The sequence below is a fragment of the Haplochromis burtoni genome, unplaced genomic scaffold (assembly GCF_018398535.1).
Source record: "Haplochromis burtoni strain Fernald_Lab_line unplaced genomic scaffold, NCSU_Asbu1 Contig_63, whole genome shotgun sequence".
NCBI lineage: Eukaryota > Metazoa > Chordata > Actinopteri > Cichliformes > Cichlidae > Haplochromis > Haplochromis burtoni.
In genome coordinates, this window is record NW_024582424.1 from 150,776 (window position 1) to 178,384 (window position 27,609).

Here is a 27,609-nt window from a genome sequence, read left to right on the forward strand (position 1 = left end):
ACCGTAAATAAGATAAGTAGTCCTGGATGATAGTGAAGCAACTGTACTTTGTGACTGCTTTTATTAGTCCATGGAGGTGCTTCTACATGAACAATAGTGTCCATATATTTTCGGATAAAGAAACATGTACACCACTTTAAAACTGTTATTTATGTGTTCAGGACTTCAGTAGCTCTATGTTAGAGAGAAACATGCTGAATCAGGCTTTGGCCCAAGAAACAGCCTCAGTGGTGTGGTGAGGTTTTAAGTAAATGAATAAATTGTTGGCTTTAGTTCTTTAATAGGAGTAAGAAAAATATGGAAAATCATCTGAATTACTTTGTTTTCTTTAGGCTTATTGGCTGTTTTTACACACTCAAATCAACTCTTTTTTTTTTTATCTCCCTTTTATTTACTCACTGATCTCCATGTATTCTTTTTTAAATCACACATCACAATCCATTTTCCATATGTGATGTCAGATTGATTTAGTAGAAACGATTTGGCGCATTCCTCATGCATGTGAGCATGAAAACAATTAAGCTCTGGGTTAAACTAGGCCATTGTCACATTTGGAGCCTAGACGAGTGATTCTAATGTGATTCTTCTGGTTTCTTTTGTGTAATAAGATGAAATCGTACCATAGGCGCTTCCCTTGGCTACTGAGCGTGAGCAAGACCTGCAGTGTAAAGACTACACACTGCTGTATTGTAAGCGATGACTATAGAGAATGTAAACTAGAAACCCTAAGTTAGAATTTATTTAGTTTTGCACCAGAGTAAAAGATACTAACTCATCTTAAACGACTCAGATAAACAAATGATAAATGGCCTGTATTTGTATAGCGCTTTACTAGTCCCTAAGGACCCCAAAGCGCTTTACACAACCAGTCATCCACCCACTGGTGATAGCAAGCTACATTGTAGCCACAGCCACGCCTGACAGAGGCGAGGCTGCCGGACACTGGCGCCACCGGCCCCTCTGACCACCACCAGTAGGCAACAGGTGAAGTGTCTTGCCCAAGGACACAACGACCGAGACTGTCGGAGCCGGGGCTCGAACCGGCAACCTTCCGATTACAAGGCGAACTCCCAACTCTTGAGCCACAATCAAACGTTTGCCTGCTTCTCTGGAGCTGGAGTATGTGATTTAATGTAAGGTGGATATGCTCAGCTTTAACACATCATAAACTCTCACAGACCTCACAGTGGATTGCATGGTGAAGGATGCTGAAGTCTCATTAGTGGCTGTAGCAGTCACCATGACAACAGATCAGAATGAGCTGCCTTTGTCTCTCCTATGCACTTTGCCTGACTACCTGTCCACCCAGATAATGAGCACTGAGGTGCTGAGCTCACCTGTCCTGTTTTAGCCCATCAAGACAGCTCATTAGAGACACAGAGAGAGACAGGTAGAGAAAGAAAGAGAGAGAAAGGAATATAACCTAGGAGTGGAATGAATGGAATATTAGCAAAAAACAACAATAAGTGCTGTTTTGTCTCACAGTCTTTAGCCAGGGTGTCTTCCTCCTAATATTTACAATGGCACATCTTAACTCTTGGCCTGTATTACCGGGATGTTTACTTTCCCCCCTTTAAACAGCAGGAAATAGGTAAACTGAAGAATACAGAAAATGATTTTCCATTTGCACATCTCTCTAGGTTCCCTTCTCATTCATGTGTCCTGAAGTAGAGCAGGATTATCAAATAAAGGGAGTTTACTGCAAGAAGCAATTTAATTCTGCTACTTATTGATTCACTAAAAGCTCTGGCATGAATTATAAATGTTACAAATAGTCTGCAGTTTGTCAGCAAAAAAACAACAAAAACCAAAAGAAATTTGTTTTAAAAACTTTTAATTGTGCATAGCAGAACTGTAAGTGAAAACAATAAAATTATTTTAATTAGACTACAAGTCTGAAGTATTTTGGAGTGCTAGACTTTGTTAATTTAAGCAGACTGTTAACAATGCAGAGCTTCACACGATACAACAGGAGGATACTGGTAAAAGAAAAGGTGAAATGTTTTGTTTGTCACCTTAGTGCTGATCCATGCATCAAAGTGATGGATGCACTCAGACAAGGTTGACTTGGAAGACAGAAAAGAGAGTGAGGACAGGGGTTCAGTGCCGTGTCCTCCTTTATCCCCTTTGCTCTTTAAAGAAACAGGCTCGATAGATTTCTAGAGATGTGCTGCCTTAACAAAATTTCCCTCCTTTGAGGAAATGAAAGCAAGGAAAATACAAACAACATACACTGTTTTGAAAAACTGTTTGCCCCCCCCCGACAAACTGAAGCTAAAAGATCTCAAAAATCAACACATCATGGCACGATCTAAAGAAACACCTGAGAAACAAAGACACTGACATCTATCAGTCTGGAAAGGGTTACAAAGCAATATCTAAGGCTTTGGGGCTCCAGTGAACCACAGTGAGAGCCATTATACACAAATGGATCAAACTTGGAACAGTGATGAAGCTTCCCAGGAATGACCGGTTGAACAAAATTACTCCAAGAGCACATCGACCACTTATCCAGGAGGTCAAAAAAGAACCCAGAACAACATTAAGCTTCACATGTCTCACTTAAAGTTAGAGTTCATGATTCAACAATAAGAAAGAGACTGGGCAAAAATGGCAGCCATGAATTCCAAGATGAAAACCACTGCTGACAAAAAAGAACGTGTGTATGTGTGTGTGTGTGTGTGTGTGTATTTATATAGTGCAAAGACATCCAGGATTCATCCAGGATTAAAAAATAACTTGTCAGGTGTTAGATGAAAAAATATTTCAGTATTTTTATCACAGTAAAACTCTCAACATTCTCTCATTTACATGTACAGAGTAAAATTATTTTATAAATTGTCACCAGGGGAGTGCTTTTTGCCTTCAGCTTTAAAAGTCCGATAGCATGTGTGGGCAAGCAGCGTGGACACACAGGTTGTGAAGTTGATAACTCGAGAATGAGAAGAAGTAGGAGTTTGAAATTGATACCGTAGGTGTATCTACTAAAAATCTTGGCCAAGTTTGAATCTGGTGACCTTGACTTCAAGATCAGAGGTGAGAGGTGAATGCAGTAACTCGAGAACATGGCAATGTAGGATTTTGAATCTGCTAGGATGCTCAGAGGCAACACTGGCAGCTGCCAGTGTGTTTTTTTTTTGTGCTTTTATAAACCAATATACATGTGTATTAATGAAGAAGAAACAGAGCAGTCTGTTATGAAAGCTGAAGCTTCTACAATTTTACATCTGCCTATTATGCTTAGTTTAATGGGTGAAAATAACCTGACCATTATCATATTTCTGAAAAAAAATCTAGTTCTTAGAGTCCTAGCCTCATCTTAGCTGTCATATATGATAGCTCAGTGATGAGGTCAGTTGAAAATGTCTGCCTCTAATTCCCTGTGTTTGACCCAAAGGTGAAGCCCATCAGAATCTAAAACATAACAGATATAACATCCTCCATTTCACTGTTTTAGATGTTATGCTTACTCACATGGAAAATCTGAACCTTGACATGAGAAAATCTGGTCATAGAAGAGGCGACTGAAGTGCTATAGGACGATAAAGATGTAGTTGTCGCAGTTAAACATGTTTGGTTGAGTAGTTTTTGTGCAAACTCTGGTTAAGCTGTGCTTGATTTCTCTAGCTTTTCAAAGACACCATATAGTTGTCATTTCAGCATCTGCATATCTGAGTAGTAGTGGTTACTCCTGCACGTTTCTCCTGTGCTGCACTTCCTCTTGACCTATCTTTCTCTTGCTTTTCAAGTACTGAAGGATAATTATGTGGTGCACATATTTAGCTGTATTGCACTGAAGTTATTTAGTATAGTTTCATTTGGATGCTGAAAATTAAGTGTTGCAATTAGAAAACCTTCCTTTTGAAAAGCGTTTCCTATCATCAGCATTCAGCTCTCAGAAATAACTGTGCAGTTTCACATTTGTATTGTAAATGCAGACAGTCTCTGTCTGTTATAAACACATTCATGTTTGAGATGCCGGTTGGTAGATCTCCCACATAACATTGCAGTTTTTGGCTCTGAATATTTCAGCTGATGGCCACAAAAGCACAGGGGACTTTCAACCTTTATTGCCAGTTTTATGTCTATCAGTCATCCCTGATTTTAACTTGTGCACAGCCACAAAATGCCACATTTACAAATGTGGAATCAATATAGCTATATAAGTACAGGAATTGTGATTGTTGTTTTGAATGGTTGTTGTTTATAGCCAGTAAATCAAACAGAAAAACAGACTGAGTAAATCTAGGTGTATAACAGAAATACTGTAGCCTAACTGTGCTTCTCCATACAGGCCATTTACACTTATAGACACAATGTACATAAAGGCAGTATTCCAACAACTGATGTTAAGCTCAAAGTTTTATAATTCTGCAAAATAAAGATATAGTATAAATTAGGAACTTATGAAGGCAAGGCAGATTTATTTGTATAGCACAATTCAACAACAAGGTGATTCAAAGTGCTTTACAGAGACATTAGAAACAAAAACAAATAAAAAGCATGATTTAAAATTGATTAAAACAAGCAAACAAACAAACTAACTAAACACACACATTGAAGTTAGAGACTAGACAATATCTGGAATTTCAGAAATTGCGTGATTCCTCATCCTTACAGACACTTACCAATAGCCACTCTAATTTTATCCCAGGGTAAGTAATAGCTAGCTAGACAGTTGTAGCTGCTGCTACTCGGATATGCTGACTTGCTTTGTGTTCACTGTGAGAACCCGTGTGTGCGTGTCGCTCTGCTAGTGTGTGTGCGTATTAAGTGCTGCTATTAGTGCGAAGGTTTACAGTGATTAGTTCTCAGTTTGCAAAGTACAGTGACTGTGACAGAGCTTGACACCACTGCCGACATGCTGTTTTGCTTTATTTTAAGTCCTCTTTATTACGTTCTCATCTCCCTTGTTATTTTCCTTTTTTTTTTTTTTTTTTTTTCTTTCCTACTGCTGCCTACCGGAGGCCCGAAGTCCTTTATCATTAGAGTGCTTCTCTGTTAACCCCGGATTTTCTTACTGGAAGCTGTTCTGTTTTGAAGCACACAGTTTTAAAAATTCATAGTATCTTGGAATAATTAATCGAAAGTTAAACATTCTCATGGAAAGGCTGGATTAAACAGCACAAAAAATCGCGTGCTTCTAACTGTTATTATAATGATTTCATAATATACAATAATAAAAGACACTTCAGTGGTCAACAGTGATATTCCTTTTACTAAAGGGCTTTATTAAAATTGTCTAAGCAATCATTATCATAAGTATATCCTATATCCTTTACCAAGTGGATCATCATGGCCTTGCCATATTGGTCCATTTGATTGACCTTTATTATAATTATGAATTTATTTTATTTTCAGTTCCTACAAACGGGACAGACATGACTGGGGGATAGGACAGGGAGAAAGAATGAAAGAAAGAGAGGGAGAGAAAGAAAACCAAAGGGGAGAAGAGACGGTGAGAAGGGGGGGAAGAAAGGAAAAAAAAACAAACAACAAAAAAACAAACAAAAACAAAACACCTGGGTCACCTGTATGGAGAAAAAAAAACAGAAGAGAAAGCAAACAACAAAGAGCAACATAATAAAAAAAACGGCACCATCACGATAAACTAGCTAGCAGTAGATATCAGTAGATACTAAGTAATAAACGATATTGTGCAGCAGGCAAGATAGACAGCGCACAGTGTGCTTTGAGGCAGCAGCCAAGAAAGCTGTAATCCGCGTCTGTGAATACCCGTGTGTACACCTGTGTGCATACCTGTGTGGATCAGCATGCTTGCATTCCAAAGGTTTCTCCATGTAACGATCTGCTAGGGAGTGTGGGGGGGCCACAGCCCCGTACTCCAGGGTATGAAGCAGGTATGGAGGAGATCAAAACTCCAGACATCCAGAGGCCCCCAGAACACAAGAGACCAAGGAAGACCAACAGAGGGGCAGCCGCGCCACTGTCTCAGTAAGAGCTGAGGAGAGTCCCAGATGAGGGTCACTCAGCAGCCGCGGAGCAGAAGCCAGGGGGAGTTGCAGTGACGCGCCCGTGAGCTCCGCCGGCAGCCAGCTGTGCCTGAGTGACCGAGCCCCAGGCCGAGAGGCTGAGGGCACCCCACCCCCGAAGCGGCCCGAGCGAGCCCCAGGCTCCAGGCCCTGATAAGCGGCCGCCAAGGAGTGAGCCGGTGTGTACCCGGACGCCCACCCCCAGACACAAAGAACCACCAACGCACCGACACCTGAGGGAGTCTGCCACCGGCAGGGGAAGTGGTGGTGGGTGGAGATAGGCCTCCAAACCTTGGAGGGCCTGAGATGTCCCCAGAGAGGTGGCGTCTGATACCCAACCTGACATATAGACACAGACATACAGGCACACACAGATACAAACATCCATTCCCACCCTCATGCTCTCATATGCACTTACTCCACACTCAACCAACGTGGAGACAGACGTGGAGACAGACATGAAGAGACGCTGTACACACGATCACACTCCTCAAGCGTACTCTACGAACCAGGTCTAGGTACCCTTGCCCCTGAATGGGGGAACTGCACCCAGACCCAGGTGGTGTTACCCTTTTCCCTGCGGTGGGGAGAGACAGACCGCCCCGACTCCGCAGCAGCAGGGAGGCCCCACACTCCAGACCGCAGCCAGACGGCCAACTCCTCCTAGCCCCCCCGCTCCAGCAGGCCGCAGAGAACGGGGGTGAGGGTTAGGGTTATTGTTATTTTCCTACAAGTCGTACACACTCTCTATTAGGGTTGCCACAAACAATTATTTTGATAGTCGACTAGTCACCGATTAATTTTGCGATTAGTCGACTAATCAGATCATGCATCCATTGGACGTAAAACGTACAGCTTATTGCACCAGCAATAAAAAAAAGAAAAAGAAAGACAAGATGACAGTTTGTTAAATTTTAATGAAATCTGCAGGTTGTTTCAGTGAAGTTTAATAAACTCAGCTGTCTGCTCCTTGCTATCTAAAATATAACAGGACACCGGAGTATATTCTCGAGCATCTCACTCTTCTGATAATCAGTTGTCTGCTTGACGTTTATTCAGCTGTGTAAAAACTATAACTTTAATCTCAGCCAAACCGATTTACTCAGGAACAAATAAAATACTAAAAAAGCCAAACAATAACATTTTTAACTTATCTAAGTGACTTATATTACATGTTTAACCTGAGTAGTGTCTTGATAAACTGAGCAGATATTTGAGGTTTACACAGCTACATTCAGCCTGAAAACACGTTAAACTTTTTTTTGTGACCCAAAAAGAATAATAAGAGTAATATTAAAACTAACTAGCTGCCGCCATTGTTGACTACTGCGCTGGGCCACGCTATGAATTCTGGGACACAGCTTCTTCTTCTTCTTCGGGGTTTAACGGCAGCTGGCATCCTTTTACATGCAGTGCTGCCATCTTCTTTTTCAGTCTATTATTACACTCTTAAATACCACTACTTATTCCTGCATCTTTTTGGGATCTTACAAAGCTTCAAACGATGCGTCGACTATTAAATTAGTCGTCGACGATTTTAATAGTCGACGTAATCGTGATTAGTCGACTAATCGTGGCAGCCCTACTCTCTATTGTCGTTGTCATGCCATGCTCATTCACCTCGACTGTATCGGTCCGAAGCTCATACTGTTACGCTATCTTGCACTTAATATGCAGCCGTATGTTATGAAACCTAATTTTGGGTACATTTTGAAGTTATTATCTACATCTATGTGTTTCCTTCTAGAAAAATACTTGTCTCTTGTTTAGAAGTATTACTTTCAACACCAGCTCTCTGTTTGTAGAAATGTTTAATATAATCCAGGATTTCTTCCTGCTGATTGATTTATAGATGAGTTTAGCTTAGCTCAGAGGGTTAATAATTTACTATTTCATGCAACTACAGTGTAACTGAATATGCAAATGTTGTTTGTCCTTGTGTTTTTCTACATTTGGGAGGAGAGGAGCACAGGTGCTGCAAATATTTAATGCATCCTGTATTATTGCAAACTTGACTATTAAGTACACTTCTACTGCAGGAACAGACAAACAGCTGAGCACAAGCAGGCCTAAACACTATTACAGGGTGATTAACAGTGTTGTGGCTCTCTCTTTGTAGATAGCTGCAGATGAATTCATCTTGAGGCAGTATGCACTGTGATTGTGGCTTAGGTATTAGTGTGAAGGTTTGCAATGATTAGTTTTCAGTTTGCAAAGTACAGTGACAGTGACAGAGCTTGACACCACTAGCAACATGCTGTGTTTTGTTTTATTTTAAGTGTCCTTAATTACTTTCTCACCTCCCATGCTATTCTCCTACAAGCCGTGCACGCTCTTCTCTTTGTCTTTCTCTGCTAGTTCAGCTCAGCTGTATGAGTCGGATGCTCATGCTGCTATTTAACCTGTCACTTTGAGCTTTAGTATTAGTGAAGCTTAATATTGGGTAAATTTCAGGCCATGGAAGTAAGCTTAAAGCTTACATCAGAAGAGATGCAGAGCGTGTGATTGTGTGCAGTTGCAATGAAGCAGGTTCTCAACCAATATTTCACTATCTCGAGATGAAGTACCTTATGTGGAGTCTCACCCAGTACAGCCTCTTTACCAGATTGCATTCTGCCTAATGGGAATCCCCAGAGCTGCAACCATCAGTCAGTCCTGACATTACACATAGACCAGGATACACACACAGTCATATTTGCAGCCACACACAGCTTCTACAACCTAAACGTGAACCCGTTCTGGGCGTGCAGCTCGAGCATGACTGAGGGCTTTATGGGAAGTTTTACTGCATTTTTCTCTCCTCCTGTCTCAGATCTCATGACACACATCAGTGAGCCTCCTCCAGTGTGGTTCTTAATAACAGAGGTTTTGACAGGTAACCTATTGGCTAACTCCGAATAAATCTTCTCACACTGTATTAGTGAGGTTAATAAAGCTGGGCCTTTCAAGGTTAGAACTTTGTACGGTCTCGTTTTCTGAGATTAATCACACTGAATTCCTAAATGCTACAAATTAGATGTCAGATTGACTTATTTCCAAAGGTAGTCTTTATATATATATTTATTATAGTGTCAAAATTATTGCATTAATATGTATTGTAGTCACATACACTGTGATTTTGGCTTATGTTTACCTAATTTTGTTGTATTTGATAATTAAAAAATACTATTAGTCTCATTGACTGAATAACAGAGCAGGTGTTTTATTATGACATAATGCATTATTGATGGACTTCTAATGCTGTCAGCAGGTGTTTTGTCATTTATATTCATTCTGCTTTACTCACTGAAAATGTTAGCGCAAAGGGCCAGGATCTACAAACCTGACATCAGATTGTTGGTAAATTTTTGCTCAGTGTATTTGCATACCTTTATTTTGGGAAAATAGTTGGCAGGTTTATTGTTGTATGTTTTTGGATTTTGTACTACACTAGTGTATAATCTGTAATATAACACATAGTTTGTATTGCCAGTGCATGGACTTTGGACTCCTTGTGGGTATTTGTGCCAAGCGTAGCATGAAGGAGAGGGGGGTTTCCTGATGTTGGGAGGAGTTCTTGCTTTTAAGCAGTTTGAGCTTCAGCCGTATGAGCTTAAAACAGAAATTGGCCTCTTTTTTTGGCAGCTTGTCCATCGATGTCAAGACAACGACCAAAACTTTTCTTTATGTGATCTCTCATTTATGCCTCCATTTCTTTCACGTGGGCTGATGCGAGCCACTTTACTCTGGTTTCACTCAGTGCTCTCTATGCCGTCTTCAGCTTGTTCATAATGCTGCCATCAGGCTCCTCACAGGCACCCAAAAAACAAGATCATATTACACCTATTTCAGCTTCTCGCCATTGCTTGGTTGTGAGGTTTAGAATTGATTTATATTTGTCTGTAAAGACCTTCATAGTTTGGCTCCTTATATCACTGACCTTTTGCACTCCTACACCATTTTTAGGTGCCTCAGCTCAGCTCATTAGATTTTTCTGGCTGTCCCACACTTTAGATTCACACTTAGAGGAAATCATGTGTTCTCCATGCGTGCCCCCAAACTATGGAACAGCATTCCCACACACTCTAAGGTGCTCCCTCCTTTCTCTTTTATTCACATTCATTGGCTTTTGAGTCTCTCTGATGTGTTCAGTGTGTTTCTGTGTTTTTGTCTGCCACATTTGTATTTGTTTAGCACCTATCAGCAAATCCAGCCCTCTCGGAACTTTCCTTTCTTTAAAAATCCATTCCCTTGTTTACTTTTGTATCTATTCGGCCTGCTGTGCAGCCGACTCAACTTTTGTGAAGTTAAAAGGAAATAAAAACAAGATTATACTGCTGAACTCTTTAAAGGCCCATTTATTTCCACCTCCACCCTTCAGCCATCCCTCACAGCGAAATTAAAACTCTTCTTATTGAGTGTGATACTTATTTTTAGAACATACTATTACACTGTCCTATGCTGACATGTGATTAACTGCTCATATATTATCATTTAATAATTCAGACCCGTTTGTCTGCCCTGTACTGACACAGAAAGCTATTGATCATGAATGTATAATGAGCATCTAGTAATTGATGATGAAAATGAGGAAGAAGAATAACGAATTATTCTGCACAGCATCAATGTGACAGACACCATTGTTGTCTTATTACACCTTATTACACCTTTCACCCTGGAGTCAGAAACAAGCACCTTTCATTAGGTCATTAGAGAGCCTTCATTAAGATAGTGTCATGTGGAGCAGACTATACTAAGCAGATTATACCGGTACTGGAATTGTGTGGTCTGTGCCTTTTGTGGATTGTTTAGGAAGTAAGAAAGAAAGATATGGACATGTCACCTGGTTTATATTGAACTATCAAGGGCAGGTCAAGCGATATATCAGTTTTATGTCAGATATATCAGTGTTATAGTAGGCATGACATCACCATCTTTGGTTTCCAACATTAGTTTAAAACTGTTCCATTTTTTGCCCCTGCGTGAATAATAAACTAGAGGCGTGTTTGTCCTTAAATGTGTGGCTGTGTCTAACAGAAACACACATCAGCATGGAAATGAGGTAGTCACAAAAAAGCAAGAAGGGAATATTGTAGTGGGGTTTGAATGACCGCTTCACTGTGAGTGCATGAATGCCACAATCACAAACTTCATTTCCTTTGATGAGTTTTCTCCTAAGACATTAGTGATTGTCAAGGGGTTTGATTGGAGCATTGTTTGGGATACTTGCATCCACTTGAATTGATTTTTAAATGGAAGCATTAGACTTTGATGAACCTTGTCTATATTTTCACTCCGTCCCTGTAATGACTGTGTGGCAGCCTCATTTAACTGGAGCTGGAACTCATAGTTTTTGAAAGTGTCTCAAATTCACAACGAGTACTGCAAAGTCAAATGCAAATGATGAGAAACAAGCTTTTTTCACAAGGTTGGCAGTGTTCCCGTTCATCATTTTGGAAAATTATACGTACAAGTTATTGTCTATAATATTTTCTCATAATACCAGAAACAATGAGCTGAAAAAACAGTGAGATGCTGTACGCTTCATGATTTTTGTCACATTGAGACTGCAGATCCTGTTTGCATTGTCCCAGGAGGAAAAGCTGGGCTTTTCCACATGATGACATGAGAGGCTGCATCATTTCTGCCGTGCTGCAAATTATTTTTTCATTCGCTGTGAGGGATGGGAATAGGATTTTTGATAATGTGAGTGTATGTCAAAGCTGTGCATTAATACCAAAAGCAAGAAATCAACTTGAAACTATTTTGGGGAGTTTTAGTGAAGACATTTATTCAAGAGAGACAGAAGGGAGTGAAATAGAGAAGAAAAACACAGGAATGTTGCGGGAATGTTGTGCGCATTGAAAGGCTGATCCTATTAAAGGAAAAAATGTTATCTCATTATAGCCCTGATTGGGCTTCTGTGTTAGTTTTCAGCACAGCTGCTGTTTTTCGATCGCTCTGTCTCCTCAAACCTGTGTGCTGCATCGTCTCCACTGTGTCAAAATAGTAATCCTTCAGATTTCTTTGAATTATTTGGGAAATCAACAAAGTTGCAGGGATGAAAATCTGGTTAATGGCGCAGGTGGTGATGAGTGTAGATTTAGTTGATGTGTGGCTCTCTTCGGTGTTTCTGGCACACATCACATTTCAGGCCATTTGAGCTCATTGACCTCTCTCAGAACCTTCAGTTTACTTTACAATAGAGCCATACGCTGACAAATTCAACAGCTTTAATGGTGGAAAAAGAAAGGCCCTAAACTCCAACAAGCGTGGCGCTCCTCACCTGCAGTCGGGCTTTGAGCTGTGGGCTCTTCAACTGAAAACTGCTCAGACTGATACTTTGAACAGTGAGAAGCCACTCTTGATTTAATGTGCACTGTGAACATTCACGAGTACACAGTGGTGGAGTACACTTTAGTTTGTTTCAAGTACAGTCATAGATTTGCCCTCTAAACTTACTCTGCAGTTAATACAGCACTCCAGATAGTGAAATAAAGCATTAAAGGCCCATTTAGTAAAGGCTGACATTATTCTCTTAAGGTACGCTCTTGAACTTTAATTGAAGAGTGTGAGTAATACTAATAATGTTTTCTTGTTTTGGAGTGTTTGTTAATCCTTTTTCAAATGACCGTTTAAAGTGAAATTGAAGATTTTGTTGGAGTGGGTGTTTTTATTTATTTGTTTATTTATTTATTGGATAGTGGATAGCGTGCTCTTACTGCAGGCCCAGGTGTCCCACATGGCAGTTTGCCTTACTGGCAAAGTGACACAGAGAGCAGCGCTTTTATGGCCAGTGCTCATTAGTTGTTCTGAACAGATAAATGTCTGGTGGATTATGTTCTCAGCTGTCTTTCAAGAAGACAGAGAGCTGCTATCAAAAAGAAGTGTATCATGGGCTTTTAGATGTGTTGATGTTCCACTCCCGGGGCAAATTTACCTGGTCTGTACTCCTCCGAGTCCTCTCTTAAATACATTTATTTCTACTCTCGGATACTGTTACACAGTTTTTGTGGTTGGTTTTAAAAGCATCATACAAAATTAATAGATTAACACTGCGAATGTGAAGCACGCATTAGCTGTTTCTGTTCTTGGTAATTTCTTGTCTCTCAGTCAGATCTCTTTGCTCACTTACCCACTGGTCTGTGGAGCCAAAGATTTGCTTTAGGAAGGAGGATTAGGAGGAAAACCAAATCTTTAATATCTCATTTCGGGGAAATCATGGATTTTCGATTACACCGGCGGCGCTCGAGAAAAGCCCTTGTTCCGAATACAGAGTTTAGTGCTTCCGACCTGTTCACTGAAATGAACTGAGACGCACAAACATAGCAACAGCGCTGACACAAGCATCATGTTAGTAGGTGAAGCTTCATGTGAGTCAGCCAATTTTATCATTACTGAATCTGGTCCCAGAAGCCTCCTTTGCGAACTCTTCCACCCATTCAATTCAATGAATTAAACATCCAAACCAGTTCAGTTAAAATACGTTACATACATATAAGATGATTTCTTTTTATTTCATTGTTCAATCTTCACAGGTGTAGGCTATCTTAGGAGTATAACTATTAAAGCAAAAAGGCAAAACACACACTTCAGTAGCTTTTCTTTTTATTTCTTTCTTTTTTAATGTCAATACAGTATCAACATTGCTCAGATGGCAAGATTTTCCTCGTTCCACTTGCCTAGTCAACCTGATTGTTTCCTGTCCAGGGAAGAGCTTTAAAAATCCTCTTGTGTAAAGCTGAAAGAGCAAATGTGACTCAGAAAGCTGGGTTTTGGATTTCCAGATGGTGTATTTAAAGACTTTAGAGTTTAAATTTGCTTGTGATCTTCTCAGTACCTCATATGTTTTGCTCAATATTTATTAGCATAAGTGCAACTTAATGGCAGAAAGACAGAGATTCGTAATCACTTTCCCATGGTAGCACTTCAGTACCCAGAGCACCCATTTTTGTGACCTTTGCATGTTTTTCCTTATACCCAGTGTCCCTCCGGTTCTGTAGCTTTCTGCTCATAAGGTGAACAAATGTCCTGGCAAACCAGTGTCCCAGTGTGCGGATGCAGACTGTGTGGAGTGAGGAGGTGGACCCAAGTGCAGATACTCGAAAACTAAACTCAAACTTAACAGAAGGAGAGACGTTTATTAAGGCTGGTAAAACATTACAAAACAAAAGTCAAAGGCGACACTAAACAATAACCTAAACTGGGAAGAACTAATTCTAAACATAAACTCTGGAACGTGAACATAGAAATCTGGCATGGAAAACCGGAAACGTGAAGATTTGGCATGGATTCATAGATCTGGAAACATGGCATGACATAGCAGGATAGCAGACGATTGGACGAGGAATGAATGAAAACACACAGACTAAAGGCACACAGGAGGTGACCGGGGAAGTGGAAACACATGGGAAAACAGCTGATTAGAATGAGCATAATGACACTACAGGGTTAGTGAAAGTAAACACAGTGAACATGGGACACCAGACCTCTTCAAAATTAAACAGGAAATATAACGGGACGCAGACATGACAAGAGCTTGATAACATAGGACACGCATACGTGAAACACGCAGACTCAACATGACAAACCGACAAGCGAGACTTAAACACAGGGGGAGATGACACAAATGGATCTAAGAAACACTGAACTAAATGGCAATCAAGGCAAAATAGAATGAAATATAACCTAATAAACTTAAACATAAACCATAAACATCAAAATATATAAAAACTCAAAACGCTGGGTCAGATGACCCAGGATCGTGACAACCAATCCATCACACCTCTTACAAAAACCTATAGCTTATTGATCTATCTACCCAACAGCCCACATTTGAGACATAAAACTCCTAATTTTTATGGGCTTTTCCCAAGTGTGCAGTCTTTTGAAAAATCAGATATGAATGTCATACATAATAGTCGGTTTCCAAGAAAGCATCTCTCTGCTCGCTCCTCTGTGCTGTACCCACTCTCACTCATATTCGGCCACCCACAGCAAAAGCCTTTTCTATTTCATACTTTTCAGCCTGCATGTGTTTATGGCCTCATAAAGCTGGCACTGTGGGATGCAGAAGGTCTGAATCAATGATGTGTGTCTGAGGAATATTGACCTGCTGGGATATAGAACGAGAGCGAGATAGAGAAAGAAAGTTGGAGCACTTTTAGAAAATAATGCCTTTAGCTGCACACTGTGGTTTGGGACCATTTCAGATAGTTCATAAATTATCAGCTCATATCAGTGATATAAGATGTTGCAGCGTTTTCTAGATTTTTTTCTTTTTGTTTCTCTGACGTGACTTGCTGTATATGGTTACCTCTCTTCTTCTTCTTATCCTGTCATTCGTGTCCTCCTGCCGCAGCTTCCTTGCAGTAACGTGTCAAGAGCAACGGTGTGTAAAAAGCTACATGTGTGTGTCTCTAGTGGCTCTGCAAGTGAGCTTGAGGGTGTGTGAGTCATTTTAAATGTGAAGAAATAGACACCTTTTCCAGTGTCTTTGCAAAGACACTGGCCTGATGAGAGCAAAGCCTCCTAGCACTGAAAAAACACACCACTTAATATGTTGCATATGTTAAACTATTGAGTATATTATAAAATTATACTGACGATAATCGTCAACATAATTACTCATGCTTCATTTTTATTATAGTGACAAAATAACCCAGTCGACAAGTCGTGTCATTACTGTTCTTTACTGCCTCTCATAAGCATCAGCAATGTCGTTATGTAGGAGTCAGATATTCGCTGGTATTGTCATGCTAATGATAGGGAAAGACTCTATCTTGAACTGATGAGACGTGCAAACACTGAGCAGAGAAGCTTTTATCCACTAGTTCCCGTGCTGTCAGTCAGCAGTTCAAGCTCTTTAAGAGAAAACAGAGCAAATTGTTGGATATAAAAGACATGCTCTGTGGCTGCTATTGATCTCTGTTGCTTGTCAATATTTAGCATATGTTAATGTACAACATATAGTCAACATTCTTCCTTTGACTTTGGAAAGTATCGTTAACGTGCAGTGCATCTGCACATCTCTGTTTGTAGATAAATCAGAATTGCTCGATATTACCATTCCCTCCCTTGGTGTTTTGGTCACAGTGGATGATAGCACAACAGTGATTCAAGTCACGTACTGTATAAACAGTCACATCAGGGTACTGTTTCATTGGAAGATATTACACATCATAATTATAGTTACCCAAGTCAAACAGATTTCGTTTAGATATAGTGCAATATCACTAAATTTGCCTCTAGGGTTTTTTCTTTTTAACAATCTGTATAGAGTACATTACCCTTTACTCTCAGAACATCATGTTAGATAAGCACAGACTCCCCAGCAGACTCATTAACAGAGGGGAAATAAGAAAACCTTGGGTAGATATAGAAAATGCTTGAAAACAGATATGCAGTAAATGAAGACAAAAAAAAATGACGAGGAACTTTTAAATGACAACAGATGATAACTTTGCAACAATAAAATCGTTTTCGTCTTCAAAAACTGCCGGCATTGGGACACATTCAAAATGCACTGTAACTTTGTACATTTGTGGTAAGTTAGGCAGCTGACAAACTAAAGCCACAAGTTAAGAGTCTTGGAGTTATTTTAAACCTTCTTTTTTCAAATCCCACATAATTTAGATTTCATTACCAAGATGTGCTTCTTTTCACTGTCTCCAAAGTGCAATCCTTAATGACTCTCCATGATTCAGAAAAACTTGTTCATACATTTAGTTACAGTAAACCGGATTATTTCTGTTCTCTTGGCTGGATTTTCTAAGAAAAGAAAAACATTAGCAGGCTGTAGCTAATTTAGAGGTTCCAAGGTTCACTAACACAAGTAACCAAGAGGAAGTCACTATAGTTTCTGCACTGGCCTCCAGTATTGTACAGAATCCACTTTAAAAGGCTCTTGTATATAAAGCCTTACACTGTCTTGGACCATCGAACATTTCTGACAATCTGTCATGTTATGTTCCAGTTCACTCCCTGAGATCCTTCACTGCCAAACTGTTAGGCAGAGAGACAAAATAGTTGAGGATGCAGTTTGGTTTTCATTCCCCAAACTTTGAAACAGCCTCGATTCAGGAAGCACATTTTACCAACAGTTTTAGGAAACTCCTAATGACACACTTCCTTGCTCTTGCATTTAAACTTTGTTTTGACTTAACAGGAATAGAGTCAGCATTGGTGCTTTTCATTGTACCACTGTACTACTCACTGTCAGGTACAGCCACATTAAGAGTGGCTTTACAGAGTAGTTTTTCTTCCTTAAATACTTATTTGAACAGGATTGTGTGTGTGGGTGTGTGTGTGTGTATATATAAATATTTTTTTTAATTTGTTTTTTTCCCCAGTGTTGTTGTGTATGTGAAGCCCTTAAACTATAATTGACTAATTGACTGAAGGGGAAGGGTTTACTGTCCTGAACAATATAGATGCTTGTTGAGGAATCGTAGAATCAGTGCTTAAGTAGCTCACATACATGTGGATACATACGACAAGTTTAACAGCCAGTCATGTATAAATGTGCACATAACCTCTCAGAGTGCAGCTTGTGTTTTAAGTAATGGGATACAGCTGTAAAATAACATTTTATTGATTTGATCTAAAATTATTTCTGTATGGGTTAAAATTAGATTTATTTGCTTCCATGTAATATAAGACAACACAAGACAAGATAAGATAAGATAACCTTTATTCCCACACGTGGGAAATTTGTTAGGTTGGTTCGTTGATCCCATTAAAGTTAATTGTTTTTGTATTCATTGTAAGCATCGGTGCCTGTTTGCAGTTTGTGCTCCACAGAATAACACCAATACGAACCAATGCCGTCACCTAGTGGTCATATAAAGCCAGCTTTCATATTTGTATCACATGACCGTAACTTTGAGTCACGTGGCCGATTCTCTCCGAGCCTGCTTCACAGTAGCATATCAAGCTTTTCATATGTTTGTATTTAAAATTGATCTGAGGAGGTTTGGCATAAATAATACAAAATAAAAATAGTCTAAAATAATAAATAAAATTAAAAAATACAGTTTTCACGTTAAGAAATTGTGCAGAGGCAGTATTTATTTATTTTTATTTTGACAAAATCCTGTAAGTCCTGATTACTCTATTATCAGTGGGCAGAAGCAAATATTTTTTCACAACAGAGTTGCTGCTCTTCAGTAAATTCGACAAAGTGAAGAAGGTAATGCCATTTTGACCATTAAAATAATGGGAAAATGAAAAATGCCTTTGTCCAATCAATATTTAAATCGACAGCCTATGTCAGAATTGTATTTTAATCACATATGACTGTGTGTTTTTATGTGTTTGCTTTTCTTCTTCTTAGGGACCAGTGATCCATACGTGAAGTTTAAGATTGCAGGGAAGGAAGTGTTTAGAAGCAAGACCATCCATAAGAACCTCAACCCAGTGTGGGATGAGAGAGTTAGCCTTCTGGTGGAAACCCTGAGGGACCCACTGTATGTAAAGGTACAGAAGATAAGTGCCGAGGCAAAAATGTCACCTAGCTCTAAAATGTCTTTCTTTAAGTTAATGTTAAATCTTTCGGTAGAAGTTATAAAGGGTAAAAGGTCTTCATTTGTACCATTGCTGTACTTAAAGTAGCTGTTTTATATTTGTCCCTTTGTAGGTCTTTGACTATGACTTTGGACTTCAGGATGATTTCATGGGCTCAGCATACCTCTATCTGGAGTCACTGGAACATCAGAGGTCTCTTTCTCTTATTTGACTTATAATATGTTATTACCTGCCTTTTTTTAATGCACTTTTACACCCTTGGTCTTTTTTGATTCCCTATTAAGTAAGCAGTCTGATTGACTCTGTATCTATGGATTGCCTTCAAAGCCTGTACTAGCAAGTAGATATAGTCTTTGACTTCCCTCTAGTGGCAATCTTTGTTACTTCAGCTCATATTTTCATGAAGCTAAACGTTTGCCTGTGAAACCATAGACAGACATACACTGCAACAAATATCCCTGTTATTTAAAGTAATGTACAGACATATTTATTTTTACAGTTTGTTATTGTAAAATTAAATATAATATAGAACATAGAATATAGAACATGACCTTTATAATACAACGAGCTGATAGACTGGTATCATATGGTGTTTCCATTATAATCTATATTAAGAGTTTAATACAGTAAAATATATCAAGTAACTGACTTAATAAGTACTATACATGTAAATCTAAGCTTACAAAAACAAAAGGAATAATGTAAGTTTGTAAAGTAGCTCAGATCCATCAATATTTTTGATAATTTAAGTGTACTGTGTTTTTACAGCAGTTTGTTACAGTATAAAGTATAGTATCTCAAGTGGAATTGATTATTTTGCATTATATAGTGCGAACATCTCAGGGAAAAGGCACATGAATATGATTTTGGTTACCTTGGCTTGTTTTATTTCTAGTCACATAGAGGCTGGGTGAATCTAAACTGGCAACAGCACACATTTACTCTTGCTATATGCAGGTGTTATTTCTGATAATAATGAGTCCAGTCTAATCGGTTGCCCTATTAAGCAATCAGTGTGATGGGAAGTCAGCTTACACAATATACTGTTTTTACAGAGGAGAATATGACCTCATAGAGCAAGTATAACTCAGCGCTTTTACACCTATGACAAGTTAAGACACCTGCCGTAAAAACTATATAAAGACCTTGAAAGCGAATTAGTAAAAGGTTAAATTAGCTCGATAACTTGTTTTTGTTTATGTTGCATGGCTGTGTTGATGTTAACATAAAACTCACTAATAACGTCACAGAGTGAATTTTTTAAATCAGATTTCCACAATGCATTTGACTGCTTGTACACTATATATGTAAGTGCTTACAGGAAACAACATGTGAATATGGCTTATTGTTTATCTCCAAAGGGCACTGGACGTGACACTGGACCTGAAGGACCCACAGTACCCTGAACATAACCTGGGCAGCCTGGAACTATCCGTTACTCTGACACCAAAGGAGGGAGACGTGAGGGATGCTGTAAGAAATCTGGAAATCTATAATAACTCTGATTATTCATTCATCTCTGTCCTTTCATGCATACACCACAAATCCTCTTTTTTGGGGGGAATCACTCTTTTATTTTAAAATAAAGAGTATCGCATCCCTACAGTAGATCAACATGGATGAATCATATTCCTAATCCTTCACTTTAGCATCACTTTTCTGAAAGACACTAGAAAGGTCAATAGTTTTAGGACATAAATGAAGTTCAAGTTGTGCTAAAGAACAATGTGCTGGTTTCATTCAGCCTCACTTAGTAGAAACTCAACTCAGCAAATACATATGCATAAACTAAAGTGTAATGAATATGTTGTGTGGAAAAGTTGCATGTTCAAAGAGCACTGGATCTTCTTTCCTAATTATGTTAGCTCGTGCCTCTGCGGACGTGCAATGGATTTCGGAGTTGCATTTATTTATGTTCAATTATTTGTTTGGTTAATTGGACCCCTGCATGCTCGATTCAGACCAACGCAGAGTCATGGGGGAAATATTTTATTCCTTTTGATCTGATGTCTTAATTCTGCAGCTTATTTGCTACTGTAGTTCAGAGAGTCCACAATTGACAGAACAAATAAACTCTATTTAGGTTAAGCACCAGTTTGGATTTCTCCCACTGTGAAAAAATTGAGTACAAGGTTATAGTAATAAATTCTCTCTGTTGCCATCTACTGGTACGAGCCTGTAAGATGGAATATATAACTTTAATTTGCTTTTTGAGATCCTCGAGCAACCGATGACAACTCAGCGTCAACAATGGGACTTTACTCAGTTATATTAAAGTTGATGAGCGTTTGTTTAACACGATGGGATTTGTTTCTTCATTTTTTTCTCAAAAACAGAGAGGGCCAAAATCTGTGACATAGTGCGAGGCAGTGAAGAAGACTCGATGCATTTTAAGGAGATTTTTATAGCTTGCCACCACAAAATCTATTTGTGTGTCCAGTGAATTGAAATACTTAATTAGAATTATTCAAATATGTAAGCAGGTAAGAGCTTTAGTGCTTATACTGTACACTCACTTAACTTGCATGATTGTGGCTGCCCTACTCTCCCTGTCCCCCTCACACCCCTATCACTGACCTCCATGCCCTTTAACCTCTGGCCGTTCAGCCTTAAAGGGGGATACTGGGGGGTTTTCTGTAACCGCTTTGTCTCATTTACAGACCATGCTTTTGAGAAGGAACTGGAAACGATCTAGTAAGGTAAACTAAAACAGCATGTAACTCATGAAACCTCTAACTGTACTGTAACCCCACTACCGACCGCACTGCACCTCACCTGTCCTTCTTCACTGGTGTTCTGGTACATGGATGGAGTCTCCGTGGCCCTTCCCCTCCCTTCCTCCGTTTCCTCCTTCCACAAATGTGGTATTGGCAGTTTTTTTTTTCTTTAATATTTCTCCAGTTCTCATTGTCACCAGCTTATTTTCCACAAGCTGCAATATACTTTGCATCTGCTGAGGTTATGTCAGCTCATTTTTGGAATGCAAGTGAGCTTAAAGGTGAACTATTCTTCGCACGTGTGAAGGCAAGTCATACAGTCAGGTCCGTAAATATTTGGACAGAGACGACTTTATTCTGACTGTGATTGTGTACATTACCACAATGAATTTTGAACGAAACAACTCAGATGCAGTTGAAGTGCAGACTTTCAGCTTTAATTCAGCGTGTTGAACAAAAACATTGATTAAAAATGTGAGCAACTAAATCGTTTTAACACAATTCCATCAGTTCAAGGCCTCAAAAGTAATTGGACAAATTAAATAACTTAAAATAAAATGTTCATTTCTAATACTTTGCTGACAATGACAGCCTGAATGCTTGAACTCGTGGACATTACCAGATGCTGGGTTTCCTCCTTTTTAATGCTCTGCCAGTCCTTTGCTGCAGCAGCTTTCAGTTGCTGTTGTTTGTGGGCCTTTCTGTCCAAAGTTTAGTCTTTAACAAGTGAAATGCTCAACTGGGATAAGATCAGACGACAGACTTGGCCTGTAATAAACTTCTGGGTTGCTATGGTTGTGTGTTTCAGTATTATGAAATGCCGCTCAATCAATTTGACTGCATTTAGCTGGTTTTGAGCAGACAGTACGTATATGAACACCTCAGAATTCATTTGGCTGCTTCTGTCCTGTGACACATCATCAATAAACACTAGTGTCCCAGTGCCACTGGCAGCCAAGCACGCCGAAGCCACCACATTATCTCAGCCATGTTTTACAGATCATGTGGTATACTTTGGATCATGAGCTGTTCCACACCTTCTTCATACTTTTTTCTTGCAATCATTCTGGTAGAGGTTGATCTTGGTTTAATCTGTCCAGACAATGTTTTTCCAGAACTGTTATATATATTCTTTTTTAGATGGTTATTTTGGGGGTTTTTTTGGTTTTTTTGCAAGCCACTCACAAGCCATAGTCTTATGAGTGGCTTGCAAATTGCAGTGAACCCTCTGTACTTACTTTCATGGAGTCTTCTCTTCATGGTAGACTTGGATATCGATACGCCTTCCTCCTGGAGAGTATTGTTCACTTGGTAGGCTTTTGTGAAGGGGCTTCTCTTCTCCATGAAAATAACTCTGCGATCATCCACCACTGTTGTCTTCCATAGATGTCCAGGTCTTTTTGCGTTCCTGAGTTGACCAGTGCTTTCTTTTTTTTCTCAGGATGTGCCAAACTGTAGATTTTGCTACTCCTAATATTGTAGCAGTTTATCAGATGTTTTTTTTCTGTTTTCTCAGCTTAAGGGTGGCTTGTTTCAACTACATGGAGAGCTCCTTTGACCTCATGCTGTCTGTTCACAGCAAAATCTTCCAAATGCAAGCTGCACACCTCAAATCAACTCTAGGGCTTTTATCTGCTTGAATGATAATGACATAATAAAGAATTATCCACCATCTGCCCATGAAATAGCCTTTGAGTCACTTTGAAAAGAGGTTGGCAGGAGGAGCTGAAACTCCTAAACCCTTCATCCGATCTGACTGTGGACACCCTCAGATTAAAGCTTAGAGTCTGCACATTATGTCCATGTCCAATATATAACTATAATTGAAATATGTTTCTGTGAACAGCTCTCCAACTATGTATGGACCTAACTATATGTGATATAAATATTAAGGGTGGAGGAAATACCTTACAGTCAGTAGCATTTTTTTTTTCAAGAGCACTTGCTGTACTAGTTGTAAAGATCAGCAATAATTGTTAGAACTTTTATTAAAAACTTGCTAACTTTGGTGCCATTTTTGTGAAATCAGTCAGTAATAATGCAGCTTCAGAATTTTCTTTTTTGTGATTCCACTGATTTTTACACTTTGAAGCAGTTCGAATCATTCATCAGTGAGATCTCTGTGCTTCTTCCACCCTTGATTTGCAGTGCATTGCAGCTATTATGTGGGAAAATAAGGCAGATTTCTATTCTGGGGTTTTTAAGAAGTCCTCTACAGCAAATATGCTGTGAGATATGAAGTATTGTTGACTTTTGACTTTTTTACTGACTACAGGACACTCCTAGACACCTTTGGCATCCAGTGAAAAAAACATTTTGACATCATTATGAGTTCCCATCTTGCCGCACATAAGGGGCTGTTAACTTTTGATTTCATTTTTTGTGATTCTTGTTGGCCGTGAGGTTGAACAGAAAGCATGCTGTTTGATGTTCCGCTTCTTCTTACTGGCTTGTGCATGATGCACATACCTTGTCTGTTCTTTCAATTCAGCAATTTTAGTGACAGGAACAATTTTGAGCTCAAAATTGAGTTTATTCACACTTTTATTTTGTTTGTTTGTTTTTTTTTACTCACATTTCACTTTTAGTGTTATTGAGATAGAAACTTTATGATATCCACCAAGAGACATTTGAAGTATGTTTGGTTGGAGATGGGCAGGCGTCCTGCTGTATCGTGCCTCCCCAAACCAAGCCTTTGAAGCCTTCAAACTGTGCCACCCTGCCTGTGACTCGGGAATTCACTGAAACACTAACTATTTGCTTTTGCTACCCCACCAAAAAAGCACTGCTTGCCTCTGTGTTGCATACAGTACATAGTTATTTTTACACCACCGCTTCTTCCTTAAAGAAGCATATATGACTATTGAACCCACTGTAGAAGATGCAAACTTTAAAATAATAATTAGGAGGCAGAGGCATGTTAATACAGGTCTCTCTAACTTTACCACAGGGCAAAATGCTGATTTTGGGAATATTTTTTATATGTTTTCTGCTTCGAGAGGGCTGGCAAAAGTTTAACCCTGTGCAACACAGTATTAGTTCTTAAACTGTATTAAAAGACTTTCAGCCTGTGAACATCTTTGTGTATGCGCTCCATCCTGCTGTGTTCTGGCAGTGAGATATGGATTCCTAATCCAAATAGCCCATGGTTTTCTATAACAACAAATATGTGGCAACAAAAAAGAAGGATGCAAGGGAAAAGGGATTGTGCTCTAATACAGTAGGACATAACAGCGACCTCTCATCATTAGCATATAGCGTGTTGGTAGCAGTGAACGGGAGCCATGGAGGATGTGGGAGTTGCTGTATGGGAGGTTGGATTTAATGCAGGGAGCTATTCCCAATGTTTAATGTCTGGAGAATGGAAATTAAGAAGCTCCATCTCTAGATCAAAGGCCTGCGCTTGCGAGGCAGGGTTTGTTCAGAGTTTAATGAAATTCACCCTCAAAACAAAAGCTATGCTAATATGTTCTTCCTAACAAGGAAGGAGGCGAGAGCAAGGCAGAGGGAGAAAGTGGAAGTGTATTTGTTTGACAAATAAATAACCCTGCTCTTTGTTTTAGTGAAGGACACTGACACGATTCAAAGAGAGGTTAAATAGGCCTGTAAGTGCTAAGAAAAGTGTTGAGGGTAAAAAAAGACTTAAAATATGGAGAATAATCAATCTGAATTACAGTAGTTTACAGTAGCCAGATGGAATAATAATGTACTGTACAGAGGAAAACTATAAGTAACTGCAAGGTTCCCCAAGTTTTGGAGTAAAAACTAACAAGTCTGTTCCCTTTTATTCCTTTTTCTAACATAATGTTTAGAATATGTACAATAAAAATGAATATTCACGCTGCTGTACCCTGTTTAAGGATAAAAGGAGGTTATGATACATATTGTGCATTTTTGCACAAATATGGATGAAATGTTGATACTCACAGTAATAACGCTTTTTAGCATTGCCAAGAAATTGTTCAGAGTAAGTGGATAATGCAGTGCTGTAATTTATAGCGAGGCCCTGGCATGTCAGGTGAACTCATACATAGCAAATTACCTTGAATTACCACATTTTATGTTCAAGTATTATCTTGTTTCTTGTGCCTGCTCTTTATGTGTCGCCTCAATGCATTTGATATCGGTTATTTTCCGGTGAATGAAGTGCAAAGTGTATGCAAGCCTTGATAAATTGATGAATGCTGCAATTTCTTCTATTTTGTGGGTTTGTTTCTATGTGCATGCAAATGTATAAATGTGTACGTGTGTGTTTGTGTGTGTGTGTGATTGCTGCAGTATCAGAGTATGCGTCTGTCGGATGTACACCGAAAAGCCCAGTTATGGCGAGGTATAGTCAGCATCAGTCTCATAGAGGGCCATGGCCTGCAGCCAATGGATGCCAATGGTCTCAGTGACCCTTACGTCAAATTCAGGATGGGTCACCAAAAGTACAAGAGTAAGGTAAGCCACACGAATGAGATGATGTTAAGATTATAGAATTTTGATAAAACTTTATAATTTTCGAGTCACCAAATATCAGTATCAGTCTTTAAAATCAGCTCTAGTTGTGTGTTATCTTTCTGCAGGCATATTTACATTTTTTATGCTCTTTATTTTACTTGTTATTTCTTTATGCTATTTATTTGACTCTCTTTATTTTGATAGCGGTTCCAGCTCATATATTATCTAACAAATTATAGCTCACATTAACAAATGGACACATGGGCAGAGTGAATGTCCTTGTTTGATTTTTTTTTTTTTTTCAGACAATTTCAAAAACGCTGAACCCTCAGTGGAGAGAACAGTTTGATTTCCACTTGTACGATGAGCAGGGAGGCTTTGTGGACATTACAGTCTGGGACAAAGATGCTGGCAAGAAGGACGACTTCATGGGACGGTACGATGGTCTTTACCGGAGCGTCTGGATATTTTGTTTTGTTTGCTTTTTGTTTTTTTGGTTTTTTTAATTGTATGGTTGATTAAGGCTTACTGCTTATTCAGGCTGATAAAAGGTGCATTTTAGTAAGGGTTAGTTTTAGTACACAGTTGTCTTATTTGCCTAATTCTCAGCATAGATTATTGCAGAGCATCTCAATCCTGTGCATATTGATACACTGCCCTACAGTCTTTCATAGTGAGAATGATTTCTTTCATTTGTCTTTCATCGGAGTGGATGTACTTGAGCAAACCTTTGCTTTGAACTGTTTGGCCCAAGTAAAGCAATTACTGTTGGCCTGCCTCTGTTTTAGCTGTAGATATATTAAAGGCATGCTAAGAAATCAATTCAATCAAGAGAAGATGCTCTCAAGTGTCTTCTAAAAGGTATTAATGGTGTCAGCTTTGGCTGAATTTCTGTCTGTTGCTTTTATCTTACACAAGATGTTTACTTATTAAGTGATGCTTAACTTCAGTTAGTGAGGTGATAAAAAATGAACAAAAGAAACCTGAGATTCTCTATATTCTTCTTTTATTTCACGGGCGCTCTGCGGTAATTTAGACACATTTCTTTCTGTAAACACAAACCCCTACCATGACTTTGTTTGTCTCTTTTAGTATATAAGGCCTGCAGTATGTTTCATTGTCAGTTTCATCACAAAGTCTACAACTTTCTCATTTTGTGTCTGTTTATTCTTTTCTCTAGGTGTACCATTGACCTGTCGCTTCTTAGTAAAGAGCACACACACAAATTGGACCTGCCACTGGAAGAAGGTGAAGGCGTTCTGGTGCTGCTGGTTACACTCACTGCTTCTGCTGCTGTTTCCATCTCAGACCTGTCAGTCAACATGTTGGATGACCCGCACGAGCGGCACCAGATCAAGCAGAGATATGTGAGTTAGCATTTGAGCTTACGTTAAGCTGTGATTGCGTTAATAATTTTGTGAGGAAAGTACACAATATGTTAGCGCTTAGGAAAAGAAATTGCATCAGAGCTGCTCTATATCCATATACTTATAGGTATTTGTATATAGACATATACCTGACAGTGTGGCAAAATGGCCAATCACATTTTGTGAAGAGTAATTTCTCTCATCAAGATGTCTTTTTTCACAAGCCAGTGTGCTTAGATTTGATTTATAATTAGATGATGTGAAAGGCAACAGAGTAGGAGATACAGAAACGGATACGCGGGTTGAGAGGTCAAGAAAGCAGTGCAAGCGGGTTCAGTCGTTTGACTGAAAATGTCCGAGCTCATAAGCCAGTTATCGTTAAGCTAGAGGGAGACAGACAGTGAGGGAGAAAGTGAAGGGCAACGAGCAAGCGAGAGAGAGCCCTAAGGCCCCATCTGCTTCAGAGGCCCTCCACTCAACACAATGGTTTTGTGTTTTTGTCTTAGTCTAGTTAACCCTTCACACCCTGTCATCTTTACATCTTGATGCAAAAACACACGCACACACACACACGCACACACTTAA

At 39.2% G+C, this 27,609-nt stretch overlaps 1 protein-coding gene across 7 annotated transcripts in view; it reads left to right on the forward strand.

The window, feature by feature from the left end:
- mctp1a (multiple C2 domains, transmembrane 1a) overlaps positions 1 to 27,609 on the forward strand; it is a 128,467-nt gene that overhangs the window by 44,682 nt on the left and 56,176 nt on the right. For 5 of the 7 annotated variants that reach the window (XM_005922809.3, XM_005922811.3, XM_042221265.1 and 2 more), the window contains exons 3-9: positions 18,307 to 18,449; positions 18,610 to 18,689; positions 19,859 to 19,970; positions 21,158 to 21,196; positions 25,493 to 25,657; positions 25,963 to 26,093; positions 26,838 to 27,024. In XM_005922809.3, the coding sequence (XP_005922871.1) occupies positions 18,307 to 18,449; positions 18,610 to 18,689; positions 19,859 to 19,970; positions 21,158 to 21,196; positions 25,493 to 25,657; positions 25,963 to 26,093; positions 26,838 to 27,024 (857 nt within the window). The remainder of the gene's footprint in view (positions 1 to 18,306; positions 18,450 to 18,609; positions 18,690 to 19,858; positions 19,971 to 21,157; positions 21,197 to 25,492; positions 25,658 to 25,962; positions 26,094 to 26,837; positions 27,025 to 27,609) is intronic. The other 2 variants (XM_005922810.3, XM_042221263.1) reach the window with 1 other exon arrangement.